Here is a 16,551-nt window from a genome sequence, read left to right as displayed (position 1 = left end):
CAGGCCCTTGCCATTGATTTTCCCTCATCTACTACTGAGAAGAACTCCTGCCTACCATTTTCTGGAGCATGTCTTTACATTTTAGCATAGAGTCCCATACATTAAAGTCATACCTATCCAAAAATGCATGCTGGTTTGCAGTCCTGAGATACAACCTCCCCAGTAAAATAAACTTTCCTACCAATCGTGTCTTTTTTTTTTTGGCAGAGGGGGTGTATCTTTTGATTTTGGAGTTGTGCCCTGATGCTGCTTGCCTTTCCCACTCATTGGCACCAGATTCTAGTAGGGAACCGGGGGGGGTGGAGGGGGTGTGTATAAAGGAATTCAAACTTGAGCAGGTACAAAATACTTGCATTCAGCCCTTTTTGAAGCAGGGAGGAAGGGATGCAGGGGACTGCCACAGCCCCTTAAACTGGTTCCATCATGGCCTCATTGAGAGGCAGGGCCACTCTGCAAGGACCTGCAGTGGCTAAAATACTGATCAGACAGTGTGAGGATTCTTGTTCTTCCTCACCTGTATGCCCAGACTTAAGTAAACCTTCTTTAACAATTCTTGGTGTGCTTTATAGCCATCTGGGTGAGGCAACATGCCCCGTCCTGAGACTGCCTAGTCAGGGGAGGACAACAACGCGGCCAGCAATGGCTGCAGATGCTTTTCCTCCATTTTTTGATCTGCCGGGTCCTGTTGAGCCAGCTCTTGATGTCCAGTACAGAGTTCATTACCGGAATCAGGAACGGGTGCTGCCCTGTGGGTTGGTGCCGCATGACTTTCCAATGTCACTCAATAGGAGTGCCTGGATTATTATCAAAGCCCCACAGATTCCACAAAGACCAGTGGACAGGCTTAGTCCCCCAGTGACCTCCTGGCCAACCACTCAATGTTACTCCTGTGACTGGATCCATGGAAGGGTGGAAACATCTGGAGAAGGTATCGCAAGAGCTCTCTGAGGACAAGTAATGTAGGACCCAACCTCAGATTTGGAAGATGACAACTCTCCTTCCACTGACTATGGAGGCGCTGTTTCAGATTGTGCCAGCAATGGGTGCCAAGGTGGAGAGGCCCACAGAGAAGTGAGCATCTCGGGTTTTCTCTTTGACAGTACCAAAGGGCAAGCCATCAAAGGTACATGAAACTGGCACGGTACTGAGCACTGTAGGAAACCTGCGGGTTCTCCTGTGTTCACCAGCACCAATAGCATCAACCCTTGTACTACTACTAGCAATGACAGAATCAGGAAGTGTCTGGCAGCCACCAATGCCTCCAGTGTGGTTGGTACTGAGATAGGTGCTGCGCCATGGATGTGGAAGATGCTCCTTCTGGTTCCAGATTTGACAAAAACTGCAGAGTCAGTGGTGCCATCTCCTGTGGTACCAAAGCAGAGAAGAAAACTGTATCCTCATGCCTAGCAGACTTTGATGCTGGGTATCTCCCCCTTTCAACAGTCTGCTTCTTACGCCTCTTTTTAGGTATTGGGGATGGTGAATTGTCTTGGGACTCAGGCACAATAGGAGGCACACTCCTTACCAACACCAAGCCACTTGGTGCCAAGTCTGACTAAGCTGGCTCAGATGGAAGTCTCAAAGTCATCTCCATGAGTAGAAACTTCAAAGCCATCTCCATGAGTAGAAACTTTAGCCTGGCTTCATGATCTTTCTTCATGCGAGGCTTAAAGTCCCTGCAAATTTGGCAGGACTTCCTAATATGAGCTTCCCCAAGGCACTTCAAGCAACTGGAGTGCAAGACGCTCATGGGCACAGCCTTACTGCAGAAAACACGGGGCTTGAAGCCCAGTGACCAAGGCATCCCTTGGCACTGGGAACTGACCGAAATCCTCGGAGTAAAAACCTAACTAAATACTAAAAACCTTAACAACCCTACTGACAGTAAAATACAAGAGAACACAGTCCACTAAGAATACTTGCTAAAGCCAAAAGAGTTCCAGTTCCAGTGACTGTCATGGGTGTGAAGAAGGAACTGAGGAGTCTCAGGGTTGGCTGGACCCTTTATACCAATATCAACAGTGTGAAACAGCAGAGTGTGCTCAAGCCTCCCCTACAGGTATCACTGAGAGGAAAATTTCCAGTGACTGCGCGTGGGCTGCACATGTCCAATCACGCAAAGAAGAACCAGCTTGACCTTCACAAGAACCAGCTTGACCTTCACATCTCATATTGCATTTTCAAAGCAGGCAATTAGATAAGATGTGATTGAGACAACACTCATATCATTTTATAGCCACTTTTTAAAATATAGTCACACTTAGAAATATTCTCCCTTGCCTTCATTGATTAAAAACAAAGCAAATGGAATTTAAACAAGTTTTTTAAAATCTGGTGACCTTCTGAAATTCCTTATAATTATGATGGCGCAGCAGCACCATTCTAGTTAAGGTTGTATCACAACTTCTGTTTAAAGGTCGACCTTTCTAAGTCCTCTAAAATTGATATGTTTAGTCGGATTCCTTTGAAATGTGGTGTGCCTGTGGAGGGTGCAGAGTAGGATTAGTAAACCAAAGTTGGGGTCACTTGAGCCAGGGGTTGAGGAGATAAGCCTAAAAAAAATAACCATTTTTCAAAAAGTTTCTAGGTGGAGGTTTTTTGGTACAGATCTAACTACTGATGGGATGAAGTACTGGTCTCAATCCATTGGGTTTTACCAAATGTAGTATATTGTACCCATTAAATCTTTGGGGACCCAAACTAAGAACACATTCACTTCTTTCCTCATGTAGATGTGCACTCTTGAAGGATTCCACCCTTTTATGCTTGCCTGGGTAGTTCAAGAGAATGTACCAATGCCACTGTGCCACTGATCCCTGCCATTGATGTTTCTAGTTCGAGCCTTTGTACACCTATGCAATAAAGATTTAATGAATGGTTGCTTGCTACAAGTTGTCACTGATAAAATACAACTTGTTTTCATTTTATGGGGAGATTTACTGTGAACACAGCACAACAGTCAGCAGGTGATCTAACCAACATTTTTGTTGTATTGGATGGGCAAGAGCCGAAAATAGATGACTTGGGGGGAGAGAGAGAGACAAGAAGAGGTGTTGCAGCTACAAAGGGGACAGGAAATTACGGCAGCTGGTAGGCAGAATTTGAATTGGTTGTTTGAGAATATTATTTTACTCGCCCTGGAGGGAGGAGAAGGGGAGGGCAAGTGGCTACTTCCTGATCAAAGGGCAGATTAATGTGATGTTTCCAAAGACATATAACACGTAGATTTGGAACTGACAGTGCAGGTCCCTTGTTCTCTGAGGGAAAAGAAATGTGTGTGCTGACAAGGTTGCCAACATGTGGATTCTGGATGATTCTTGGATCACGAGATTGCAGAAGTTTGCAGAACAGCAAGGAGTACACTAAAACATGGAGATTATGGACTACGGCCTGCTTTGGGCAGAAAGAGGTGGCTCGTGTTGGCATCATGTTTTGCCCACTCTGCAGCACATAACCAGTGACTTAAGACATTGTGATCTACCAGATGTTGCTGTGATTCCCTTAGGCAGATATGATCTGGCTGTACACCTCACACGGTGTATGAGTGCAGACTGGGACCACATCACAGATTTGTATTTAGGAAATGCTATTGTTTACTGTGATATGGCTGAATGTCTGCATAACTGATTGTACAGTGTCAATGTGAAAGTCATTAATAAGTGTTGGAAGAACATTAAATCGGGAACTTGGAGTGTTCATGGTTGACCAAAAAATGTGTAGTGTGTCACAGAAAAATTATAAGCTCTGACACCTTGCTGTTTTTCACATATGTAGTCTATCTATTGGATAGGTGTCAGAGGAACTTTCTGTCAAAGATAAAACTGTCAGTATTTTGGAACAGAAACCATGTCCGATTTCTCTTGCTGGCTCTGACACAAACTCCACCTTCCAACCATTCTGAAACACAACCAGGAATACCATTCCACTGTAACAGGCTGTAACAGACTCTCTGTGTGAGTTGGGTTATTGTGAGTGGGATGGGGGAATAACTGCAACAGAAACAACTTGTATATCAGGGAGTAAAGACTTCAGGAAGATGCATTTCCAGCTTAAGGCAGGGGGTGGGGGTGGGTACAGTAGTGGGAAAGGGGCCAGGTTGGAGGGGGGAATGAAGAGAAATGGAAGGGGCATGGCTGGAAAGATATGCCGAAACAGGGCTGGTGTGGCCCAGCTGATTAGGGGGAGGGATGGGAGAGGGGGAAGGAAGAGGGGGTTGGCCGGCTCACTATGCAAATTGCAGGACACGATACGTATAAGATTACTAACTCCTACCAACAATATATCTTTGCCATTAATTTCCTAAATGTTTGAACCAGAAAAGAACCACACTAATGCAGAGTTAAGTTTGTTTGGTGGTGTCATCCTCTTGCAGAAAGCTGAGTTGAGCAGAATTAAAATGTCTGAAAACCAGGATATGCAGCGGTAAGATTGGCCATGCCCTGGCTTTTAGAAATTCGGGGTTTGCTCAACTCAACTTTTTGCAAGTGGACAACACACTAACAAGCAACCTGAACTCTGAATTAACATAGGTTTTTGCTGCTGGATTACACATATGTTTGTGACTACTCTATGTGATTAAAAAGAGCAAAATACAGTCATCAAAAATTCTGATAAAATGTACTTCTACTGCAGATTTTTACCTAACTCCCAGATGTATCATTTTCTACATGTTTAGAGACACACAATGAATTATTTCAGGCAACAAATTCTGGGATTTTCCCAAGGGAAAGAAAAGCATTGAACTGGGGACACTTCCTCCCCTGGCCTCCCCCCCCAAAAAATCAGGAACAGCATTTATATTGCAACTATAAATGTAAAAAACAGGCTTCCCTCCACCTCATGGAAGTACAATTTTTAAAAATTAAAAACTGCATTCGCACAGCAAAAAAAAGTCAGTTCCTAGTAGTCAAGTGAAGGATTCTACATCACAAGGAGTTTGGTAATTCTGAAATTTGCCCTCACTGCCCTTTTCACTGGCACATTTTGCAGGGAAATCCTGAGTGCAAAGAATAAATTAGCTGAATTTCCTACCCCAAAACATGAACATTAGCAGCTACAGGGAGTTGCCGCCCACAAGAAACTTTAGAGCTTTAGGCAGTCCCTATCTCATAATTATATCTGTGTCACAGGACTGGCCTTTAAGGGGTGGGTCAGATGCCCAGCCTACCTGTGGCAGGCTGAAGGAAAGGATCCACCTGGGGATTAACTAAGTGGCTCGAAGGCAGTTAAGTAACGAGCTCCTGGGCCTAATAAAAGGCTTGGGAGACCTGAGCTAAAGACAAGGCTCCTCTGGAGAAAGGAAGCTCTGGAGAAGAGGAGCTCCTAGGGAGATTAAGCCAGGCAGAAACTGTGCTCTTAAAGCAGGAACAGTGAGCTGATTACAAAACTCTCCAGGCAGGGTGGCCTATGAAAGACCCTAAACAAGCAGGGGTAATACTGCAAAAACTCTCCAGGACAGCATTTTTCAAACTTTGAGCGGCAACCCAGTACTGGGTCACGACATGTCAGGCGCTGGGTCACTCTGGTCAGCACCACAGACCGGGATATTAAAAGTCCCATTGGCGGTGCTGCCCAGCTAAGGAAGGCTCGTGCCTTCCTGTTTCGACACCACGCTGCACCCTGGAAGTGGCCTGCAGTGGGGGCCAAGGGGCTCCGCGCGCTGCCCTCGCCCTGAGCATTGAACTGGGGACACTTCCTCCCCTGCCCCCCCCAAAAAAATCATTGGCCGGCCAATGGGAACTGGGGATGGGGGGGGCGGGGGTGGGTTTGCCTGCAGGTGAGAGTCATGCAAAGCCACTTGCATGCCTCCACCTACAAGCTGGACCTGCTCCTGGCCGCTTCTGGGGCACGGCGCAGTCCCAGGACAGACGGGAAGCATGCCTCTGCACCCCAGCTGCACCGCTGACTGGGAGCCGCCAGATATAAGTCCACGCCCCAACCCCGCACCCCAATCCTCTGCCCCAGCCCTGCATCCTCCCAAACCTGGAATCCCTTCCTGCACCCCAAACTCCTCATCCCTGGTGCCACCCCAGAGCCTACACCCCCACCCCCGAACCCCCTGCCCCAGCCCAGAGCCCCCTCCCATACCCTGAACCCCTCATTCCCAGACCCACACCACAGCCCTCACCCCTGCACCCCAACCCTCGCCCCAGCCCTGAACCCCTCCCACACCCCAAACCCCTCATCCTCAGCTCTGCTGGGTTGCGGGCATCAAATATTTTCTTCAACTGGGTCCCCAGAAATAAAGTTTGAAAACCACTGCTCTAGGGAGTAAAGAAGCCTGATGCCTTACAGCAGAAGGAGCTGCTGCTAGAACCCAGATACTTTTGTTTTGGGACTATTAAGTTTTGTCTGCGCTTTAAAATAAGAGCCTATAAAACCACCATACAAGTACTCCTTCCGGAAGGTTTTATTAAAGGGAGATATACTGCTGTAAAGTACAGTGTTTGTCTTCTCTTTGACCAGACAGTTGAAGTGACCTCATTGTTGCCTCACCAACGGGGGAATTGAGGCAGGCCACACTCTTTTATAGAATGTGCTCCGATTTAAAACTACTGCTAGATACATCCTATACATTAAATTGCTCTCTTTCTTAACAATGCTTCTTTACAATGTTAAATGTATTTGTTTTCCAAAGGCTGTATCTTAGGCCCCATTTACATATACTGGGTTAACAATCTGTGTTAGACAGAACTTGGTTATAAAACCAGAATCAGCCTAACTGAGATTTAAGGTACTTTTCCTAATCAGTGTGGACTGGACACAGACTGTCGGAAATATTTTTCCATGATGGATTTTAAAGTAACTATGAATTTATTACCACTTTCTGTGTTCAGTAACAGTTAAACGCCATTAAAACAACAGAGGTAACCGGAGTTCACTCAGGATTTAAACCTTTTTTACTGAGATCAGAATCTGGCCCTTTGGTCATAAATGGTTTTTGCAGTTGGGTTTAAACAAGCTTTTTCAGATCCTAATAACCAGGGAAAACCTCTTAAATCCATGCAAAACTGAACTTCATTTTAAAATGAGATCAGGTACTTTAGTGTATTTTCCATTAGAGGCTGGGGCTTTGTGATAGTGCAGTGCAAGCATTAGTGAAGAAGTCCAATAAAAGGGAAGGGCATCAGACTTATGAGGAATTTGGTACGGGCAGATAAATATACATTTTGGTACTAAGCAAAAACCACCTCAAAGATCTTTTTTTTTTTTTTAATTGAAGAAATGAAAGCAAGACATACTCACCACTTTCCATCTTTCTTTGACCAAGATTCCCACACTGAGGATGTCTGGCTGCTCCCCTCCCCCACTCATTGCAATCTCCAGATGTGGTGGAGCTGCTATGATGAGTCTCTGTCAGTACCAATCATCCAGCTCCCAGAGGTGGATTCCATTTAACCTGAGGCTAGAGAAACAAATAGCAGCACATCAGGTGTCATTAATTAATGCATGGGCCCCAAAAGCATTCCTAATCTAACAGACTTGAGCTAGGCCATTCTGATGTAGAAAAACTAAATTTAGAAAACTTCCAATTAACAGAAGTTTGATTAAAAAAAAAATCCCTATTTTTTTTTTACAAATGGATTTTAGCCAGCTCTACCTGGAACTAACCTAAGTCTACCTCTAAAATGATATTTAATGGACAGAAACCATTTTAAGGGAGCCAAGAGCCGAAAACAAAAGTTATATTCTGTTAGCAATCAGAATATACTGGGAGTTTGAAATGGCTATAAATCACCATTAGATGCAAACAAATTGCATTTAAATGTAACTTTAAAGTTGCACAATTAAAAGTCGCACACAAAAGAATTGGGGAAATTAAAGAATCTAAAATTAAAATTAAGAAGTTACGGTTCTACACTGTTGGACATCATGTATATTATGCCTGATGGTGTGTTTGTGTATATAAAATTATGATTTAACAGTACAAATTAAACTGCACAGTTAGCCAGAAAAATACAAGTATGAAAAAATTCTAAGCATGAACAAGGCAGCCAGTTTAATTTATGAATTTATTGACTTTTGGTGATCTTATCTATCTTAGATTTTTATACAGTGATATAAATGTGGTATCTTGGAGCCCAGTCCAATTCCCAATGAAATCAATGGTTTCCCATCTGATCAACCATGATGAGCTAATATGTTTTTAAAGTTCATAAATTATGGGCTTGTCTACACAATTATAGTATAGCTATACCAGCTTAACTCCCGCAGTGGGCACACTTATTTCAGAATAAGAATCACATTTTTTTGTTTAGTTTAAACTCTTCCAAAGATCAGCTATAAGCTAAAACAAAAAGGCCCTCTTATAATCAGAATAACTGTGTCAACATGGGGAGTTATACCAATATAGTTCTGTGGTTTAAATTCACACCTTAGCTTATACCAGTATTACTTTCCTTTGTACACAACCCCTGTGTCTACCTGAGGTGCAAAATTATGTTTACATTTTTTAAGCACAACCTATTTCCTAGTCTAAATTTGCCACTCCTATATATATTTTAGGATTGTTTTAACACGTTGTTGTTGTGCACATTTAACTTAGTATTTGTCTGAAGTTTTGATTTTTTGTTTCTTTGTCCTTAATAGAACAATGGTAATGTTCCCAATTAGGCTTTGAAGTTAATGCCTCATTCAGATGAATGGGCAAGTGAGGGCCAGTTCCCACATTTGCTGCTACTATGGTTTGGCAAGAGAATTTTTTCAAAGGTTACAGAAAAAAAGATGGAATTTTTTAAACCCCTTCCCTGTTCATTACAGCTTAGAATTTTACTCCCGGGGAAATTCTGCACCACTGCACGTGGGCAGAATTCATGTCCCCCAGAGATTTCTTTGCTTCCCTGCAGAAAAAATGATTTTCTTACAGGGAAGCAAAGGGAAGCTGCAAGAGCAGTCATGCACCACTCCCTAGCTGTACAGGTACATTGTTTCAGGCACCTGGAGTAATCCATGAAGAGGTAAATCACTGCAGGGATACCCCAGCCAGTGGCTTCTACCCTGAGCCGGAATCAGCTGCTAGTCCTGGCTGGGCTGGAGGCAGGAGAAGATGGGACTTCCTCTTCCCCTGTAAGGAGTACCTGGGCCTGTGTCAGATCCACCCCCAGAAACTCCCCCTGCTGCAGAAAAGCTCAGCATCCTCCCCTGCTTCCGGCCCCATCACTCCTCAGCTGCAAGGGGAGGGGTCATTGTGCAGGGGAGCTGCTCACCCATCCACCCAACCCCCATGCATTCAGACCTCCCAGACATGCCCACCAAGCCTCACTCCGTACACCCAGAACCCCCCTAGCCCTCCATACCCGAATCCCACCCCACTGAACCTCAACCCCTGCACCTGGAGCCCCCCTGCACCCAGACCCCCTTTCTCCAGAGCCCCACCCCCCCTGCACCCCTACACTCAGATCCTCATACCACCAACTCCCAAGTAGCTGCACCCAGACCCCTACCCCACCAAGCCCCATGCCCCCAGCTCCCGGACCCCCCTGCAGAGACCCCCACAACCAGCTCCCTCTGCTGAGCCCCAACCACTTGCACCTGGAAGCCTCTGCAGAGTCCCATTGCCCCTGCATCTGGAACCCCCCAACAAGCCTCTGTGCATCCAGATCCTCCCACACCTAGGACCACCACCACCCCACCCCCCACTGAGCTGCCTGCATCCAGACTGTCCCACACAGAATCCTCCCACCCTGAGCCCTTCCACAGTTGGATCCTGCCTGCCCCACACCTGGTGTACCTAGTGCAGAGGGGCAGGGTCCCAGGGTGTTTCTGGGGTAGGCCCAGGCCTTGTGCTGTGTCGGAGTTGAGTGCAGCCTCACCACTGAGTCCGTGTCTCGGGGGTGTGGAGGCTGCAATGTGATCTCCCACCTTCATACAGTCATGTGGCATGTGCTCCCCACTGGCATGCTGGAGCCTCTGCATTTATTTATTGACAAATAAAACTTGCAAAATTTTAAAATATTGTGCGTAGAATGTTTAATTTTTTGGCTCAACATGCCCTCAGGAGTAAGAATTTGCACAACTCTGAAAAAATTGTGGAGACATATACCCTCAAATCATACAATGGGAAGTTTTTTCCACCCACACCCATAATTTCATCCTTTCCCAATTTGTGAGACTGGTTTTCTTGGTAGGTAATTGTGTAATAAACTTTTAAAAATGCACACAATCTCCCTGATTCAACTGATCTTTTCAAACAGCCCCAGTAGCCTTGTCTACATTAGGAACCTTTTACAAAAATTTTCTACCACTTCTAACATGGTTTCAACTGTACTTGTACAAGCAACCTTGAGACCCTAGCATGGAGTTTTTGCTTTCAGCACTGTCAGTTAAACCTACTCTAAACAAGTCTAATGCTTCACCTACACAGGAAAATTAGGAAGTATCCCCACACAATGATTTAATCTTGTATTATTACACCCTTAAAGTAATACCAGTAAATTTTTTACCCCCCTATTAGAAAAGGTCATACTGAAGCTATGCTGAAAAATGACAGGTTTCAGAGTAGCAGCTGTGTTAGTCTGTATTTGCAAAAAGAAAAGGAGTACTTGTGGCACCTTAGAGACTAACCAATTTATTTGAGCATAAGCTTTCGTGAGCTACAGCTCACTTCATCGGATGCATAAAGTGGAAAATACAGTGAGGAGATTTATATACACCATGAAAAAATGGGTGTTTATCATATACATTGTAAGGAGAGTGATCACTTAAGATGAGCTATTACCAGCAGGAGAGTGGGGAGGGGAAAACCTTTTGAAGTTTCTCCCCCCTCCCCACTCTCCTGCTAGTAATAGCTCATCTTAAGTGATCACTCTCCTTACAATGTGTATGATAAACACCCATTTTTTCATGGTCTGTGTGTATATAAATCTCCTCACTGTATTTTCCACTTTATGCATCCGATGAAGTGAGCTGTAGCTCACGAAAACTTATGCTCAAATAAATTGGTTAGTCTCTACGGTGCCACAAGTACTCCTTTTCTTTATGCTGAAAATGGATGACAGAGCCAGAGAGTCATTTGTACTAAGGCTCCAATGTTGCTAACCAGTGTTACAAACAATGGACTTTTAATATTAAAAAAAAAAAAAAGCTCCATAATGTAGACAAGGATTAAACAGGTCAGGGCTGGGCAGAGAGAACTTGTCATAATGTCATAAAAGGGACAGCGCTCCATTAATTTCTTCTCAAATTAGACGCCCACTGAGCAAAATGGACTGTGAATTTGGTAGGGCCCTAGCAATAACACTCTTCAGTATTAAAATTCTATTGAACTATAATAAGACCTGCTAAATCTTGTAAGTGAATGAGCCAAATGCAATGCAACATATGACTATGCAACGAACAACAACTTTCCTCTAACACACTATTTAGACTGCATAATAAATTTAACTTGGGATACATGAATTTGTACAAAAATGCAATGTGCATAACCTCTTTGCATAACAACTCAAGATTTCCATCCACCTTTTGTAACCAGAACTGCATTAGTCATTCCAAAAGGTAGGATATACATCTTTATTATATCATCATCATAGTGGTCCTGATTTTAGTATTATATTTTAACCCTGAATTACAAACCTTAACGGTTGTGAAGAAAACCTTCCAAATGAGAACAAAACATAGTTAATGCAATCTTGTGTCTTCTTTCCTCAAGCTCATGGGTGCCAAAAACCCAGATCACAACCCACAGATTCCCAGGTGCAAAAAGCTCCAACTGTCTCCTATTCAGCTGCCAAAACCTCCAGCTTCCCTTTTTGGCAACTTCTGCATTACAGTTAATGTTGTCACTACAAGAGTCTGTAGCACTTTCACAGTTTGAGGACAATACTAAATACATTGAATTTAGTATCAAATCAACAGCATTAATTTAAAGGACAAAAAACCACAAGAAAGCACAATATACACTTGAAGCCGCCACACAATTTCCAGTTTGAAATAGAATTCAGCAACAGAATGTTCCAAAAAAACACAGAAGGAATCCTTCTAAAGCAGGAGTTCTCAAACCCTTTTTAGAATCATGCCCCCCCAACCTTTAAAAAAAAAACAAAACAACCTTGGAGTCCCTCTCTTCCCCTTACAAAGCGGGACCTTCCCCTGTAATCTAGATTGAACTGGGGCCATTAATACACTGATTCCAATACAGAGGATTCTACTTTAAATAAATTAGTCCTTTGATCCTGCTGTCTAACTGTGCACAGGCTAGGATTTAAAAGCACACACCTTAATATCCAAAAAGTTTTCAGGGCAGTATTTCTCAATTTCAGCATCAAAAAGTGATAGATAGTGTTGTGACCCCAAGCACCAATGCCACTCACTCAAATTTAGCTCGGCCTCTCCCCTTGTTCACGACAGAGTGGTGGCCAGACCAATTTTGAGCAAGTGAGAAGGCTTGCTACAATCTCTTAGAAACTTTTATGTACCCCTTCCCCAAGGTTGCAAACTGCTGTTCTAAAGAATTTAGGTTCTGAGTTCTGCTTGACACAGAGTCAACTGCTTGCTCAAATACAAAAAACACACACACACAAAACTGAATCTGGATTTACTGACAACCAAGAGTTACTTCCAAATCAAACAGACTAACATGATTACTTATTGATCCCCAAAATCACCTAAAGGACAAAACAGAACAAAAATGTGGGCTGTCAAGCAATTAAAAAATTAATCGCAATTAAACAATAGAATACCATTTATTTAAATATTTTTGATATTTTCTACATTTTCAAATATATTGATTTCAATTACAACACAGAATACAAAGTATACAGTGATCACTTTATATTTATTTTTATCACAAACATTTGTACTGCAAAAAAACTTCAATTCACCTCATTGAAGTACTGTAGTGCAATCTCTTTATTGTGAAAGTTGAGCTTACAACTGTAGAATTATGTAAAAAATAACTGCACTTAACAATAAAACGTAAAACTTTAGAGCCTACGAGTCCACTGAGTCCCACTTCTTGTTCAGCCAATCACTCAGACAAACAAGCATTCAGTGTAGGGGGAGGACGGGGGGAGCGGGGAAGTAAGCAGTGACTTGTGCAGGAGGAGGGTGACGAAGGTGATTTGCTGCTGCTTCTGGAACGGTGGTTTCTGGTACTGGGCTCACCAGGCTCACCTCCTTTTACTGAGCTAGGTGGGCTCCCTTCAGCTGAGTGAGCCCTTGTTTGCAAGGGAGGGTGGATTTTACATCAGGGACTCATCATACTGCAGGGGAGGAGAGGCTGGTGCAGGGTGACTGAGCTCGCCAGGCCATGTTCTCTATGGGGTACCCCCAGAGCGAGCAGCATGATGCATGGGGGTTGGTCCCGAGAACGAGGGGTCGGCCGGGAACAATAGGGCACGGGCTGGCTAGGGTGTAGATACTTCCTGTTTTGGTCAGGACAGTCCCCTTTTTCAGCTCTGTCCTGCCAGTCCGTACTTCTTTGCCAAAACTGGGCATTTGTCCCACCTGCAAGACGCAGAGCAGAGCAGAGGTGGCTACTGCCTGGGAATCAGCTGAAGCCAGCAATGCCTGCCAGCAGGAAAGGGGAGAAATTTGCTGCTGGTGGGCAGTGCTGGCTTCAGAGCTGACCCTTGAGAGGTGCAGAGCTGGGGATGGGTGGGGGAGATGATCAGCCTCAGCCGGTGGAGGCGCGGAGCTGGAGGGGGAAAGGGGGATCAGCCTCAGCTGTGGGCAGCACTTGACTCGGGGGGGGGAGGGGAAGAGACTGAGCCCCAGTCTTGGGAAGTGTAGAGTGGGGAGGCGGAGTCAGCCCCAGCTGCGGACAGCAGAGGGCTCGGGCAGGGGGGTCAGCCCCTGAGCTCAGTCCCAGCCCTGGGCAGCACGGGAGGGGGGGGGGGGAGGGCATGGGGCTCAGGCAGGGGGGCAGCCCCACCTCTGGGTGGCACGAGGCTCTGGACGGCACACGGCTCAGGCTGGGGGGGGGAGGGGGAGGGGGAGGGGGAGGGGGAGGGGTCAGCCCCAGCCCGAGGAGGCATAAAGTTTGGGATGATGCCCCTGAGCTTGGGATGGTGGTCAGTCCCAATCTGGGTGACACGGGGGGAGGGTTCAGCCCCAGATGCAGGTGGCATGGGGAGGGCAGTTCGGATGAGATCTGCAAAGGTGGGTGGCCCGCTCTGGCAAGCCCCTGGTCATCCTGTTTTTAGACTTTAAAAACCAGGGCATGAGAACTACCTTACTTTCTGTAGCCTCTTCTTCCCGCCCTCTGGTGGAGGCTTGTGTTACTGTGCCTGACCAGCCAGGTTTTTTGGAACAGCTCATGCTGCCCTCCCGCCCACAGGTCTGCGATTAACACGCATTAAAAAAAAATTAACGCATTAATTGTGCAGTGCGTTAATCACAGGCGTTAAACAGCAGTTAATTGACAGCCCTATTTTTTATTACAAATATTTGCACTGTAAACAAGAAATAGTATTTTTCAATTCACCTAATACAAGTACTGTAGTGCAATCTCTTTATCATGAAAGCTGAACTTACAAATGTAGAATTATGTACAAAAAATAACTGCATTCAAAAATAAAATTATGTAAAACTTTAGAGCCTACAAGTCCACTCAGTCCTGCTTCAGCCAATCACTCAGACAAACAAGTTTGGTTACAATTTGCAGGAAATAATGCTGCCCGATTCTTGTTTACAATGTCACTTGAAAGTGAGAACAGGCTTGTAGCCAGCATCGCAAGATATTTACATGCCAGATGCGTTAGAGATTCATATGTCCCTTCATGCTTCAACCACCATTCCAGAGGACATGTGTCCATGCTGAAGACAAATTCTGCTTGATAAAAATCCAAAGCAGACTGATATGTTGATTTTCATCGTCTGAGTCAGATGCCACCAGCAGAAGGTTGATTTTCTTTTTTGGTGGTTCGGGTTCTGTAGTTTCCGCATCAGAGTGTTGCTCTTTTAAGACTTCTGAAAGCATGCGCCACACTTCATCCCTTTCAGATTTTACTTCAGATCCTTAAACCTTGGATCAAGTGCTGTAGCTATTTTTAGAAATCTCACATTGGTACCTCTTTGCATTTTATCAAATCTGCTGTGAAAGTGTTCTTAAAACAAACATGTGCTGGGTCATCATCTGAGACTACTATAACATGAAATATATGATAGAATGTGGGTAAAACAGAGGAGGCAGCATACAATTCTCCCCCAAGGAGTTCAGCCACAAATTTAATTAATGCATTATTTTTTTAATGAGCATCATCAGCATCGAAGTATGTCCTCTGGAATGGTGGCCCAAGCATGAAGGGACATACGAATGTTTAGCGTATCTGACATGTAAATATCTTGCAATGCCGGCTAGAAAAGTGACATACAAAAGCCTGTTCTCACTTTCAGTGACACTGGAAATAAGAAGCAGGCAGGAACACCTCTCATCAATGTAAACAAACTTGTTTGTCTTAGTGATTGGCTGAACAAGAAGTAGGACTGAGTGAACTTTTAGGCTCTAAAGTTTTACATTGTTTTGTTTTTGAGTGCAATTATGTAACAAAAAAAATCTGCGTTTGTAAATTGCACTTTCACGATAAAGAGATTGCACTACAGTATTTGTGAACCGAAAAATACTATTTCTTTTGTTTATCATTTTTACAGTGCAAATATTTGTAATAAAGATAATATAAAGTGAGCACTTACACTTTGTATTGTGTGTTGTAAGAGAAATCAATATATTTGAAAATGTAGAAGAACATCCAAAAATATTTAATAAATTTCAATTGGTATTCTATTGTTTAACAGTGCGATTAATCAAGATTCATTTTTTTGAGTTAATCACATGAGTTAATTGCAATTAATCGACAGCCCAAAAAACAATAAATCTTACTGGCCAGGAAGCTATGATTCTGTGTATTGTTATCTACAAACCTAAACTAAGCTAGAAGAGGATAGAATAAAAACTGTATGATAAAAATTGAACTAACTTATCTCCCATGGAAGCTTACTATAAAGAAACCACTTCTTTGTTTGTTTACACTGAGCATGCACTTTCCAACATTTGAAGCATAGGCCAATTTTACCAGTTCCTAAAATAAACAGTATTACAATAACTAATATTTGTAGAGCTCTTCGAAAACATGCAGCATAAGAGAAGGGTTAAGTGTTATCAAAACATGATGTAAACACCAGGAGTCCAAAGATGCATGGTTGCGTCATCGAAAAAGGGCCAATCAGCCAATGAAAATGTAACAACTTCTAATGGTTCAGAGCTGGGACCATGTAATCAGAATAAAATTTCTTACATTCATAACCATTTTACACATTGGAGGAGTCAATTCTGTTGGAGATAAAAGTCAGAGACTGAGTCATTTATCATGAACCCTTGGAACTCCAAAGAGATTGATGTTTTTATACTCTACCACGTACTGTCCTTACTAGTACTACTATTTATTTGTATTACTTTATCTGTCAATTGTCCAAGCAGGGGAACACATGTTCTCCCAGCCTTTTCAGTTAAGGAATGCTGATGGCTAAGCTTTTTGGGAAAATACATTGATCCAACACAGCCACAAATGATAAGCTCTTGGACAAGCCTCTTAAGTAATCTGTGTTTCTCTCAAG

General features: G+C 43.8%; 1 protein-coding gene across 6 annotated transcripts in view; it reads right to left on the bottom strand.

Moving 5' to 3' along the window:
- TTBK2 (tau tubulin kinase 2) overlaps positions 1-16,551 on the bottom strand; it is a 210,336-nt gene that overhangs the window by 161,580 nt on the left and 32,205 nt on the right. For 4 of the 6 annotated variants that reach the window (XM_073348603.2, XM_073348604.2, XM_078853330.1 and 1 more), the window contains one exon: positions 7,246-7,405. In XM_073348603.2, coding sequence (XP_073204704.1) covers positions 7,246-7,314 — 69 coding nt within the window. In that variant the 5' untranslated portion in view covers positions 7,315-7,405. Of the gene's footprint in view, positions 1-7,245; positions 7,406-9,730; positions 9,910-16,551 lie in introns of all 6 variants that reach the window. The other 2 variants (XM_078853327.1, XM_078853329.1) reach the window with 1 other exon arrangement.

This window comes from Lepidochelys kempii, chromosome 6, assembly GCF_965140285.1.
Source record: "Lepidochelys kempii isolate rLepKem1 chromosome 6, rLepKem1.hap1, whole genome shotgun sequence".
Taxonomy (NCBI): domain Eukaryota; kingdom Metazoa; phylum Chordata; order Testudines; family Cheloniidae; genus Lepidochelys; species Lepidochelys kempii.
Note: the sequence above shows the minus strand (reverse complement) of the source record. Positions and strands in the feature narration are given on the sequence as shown.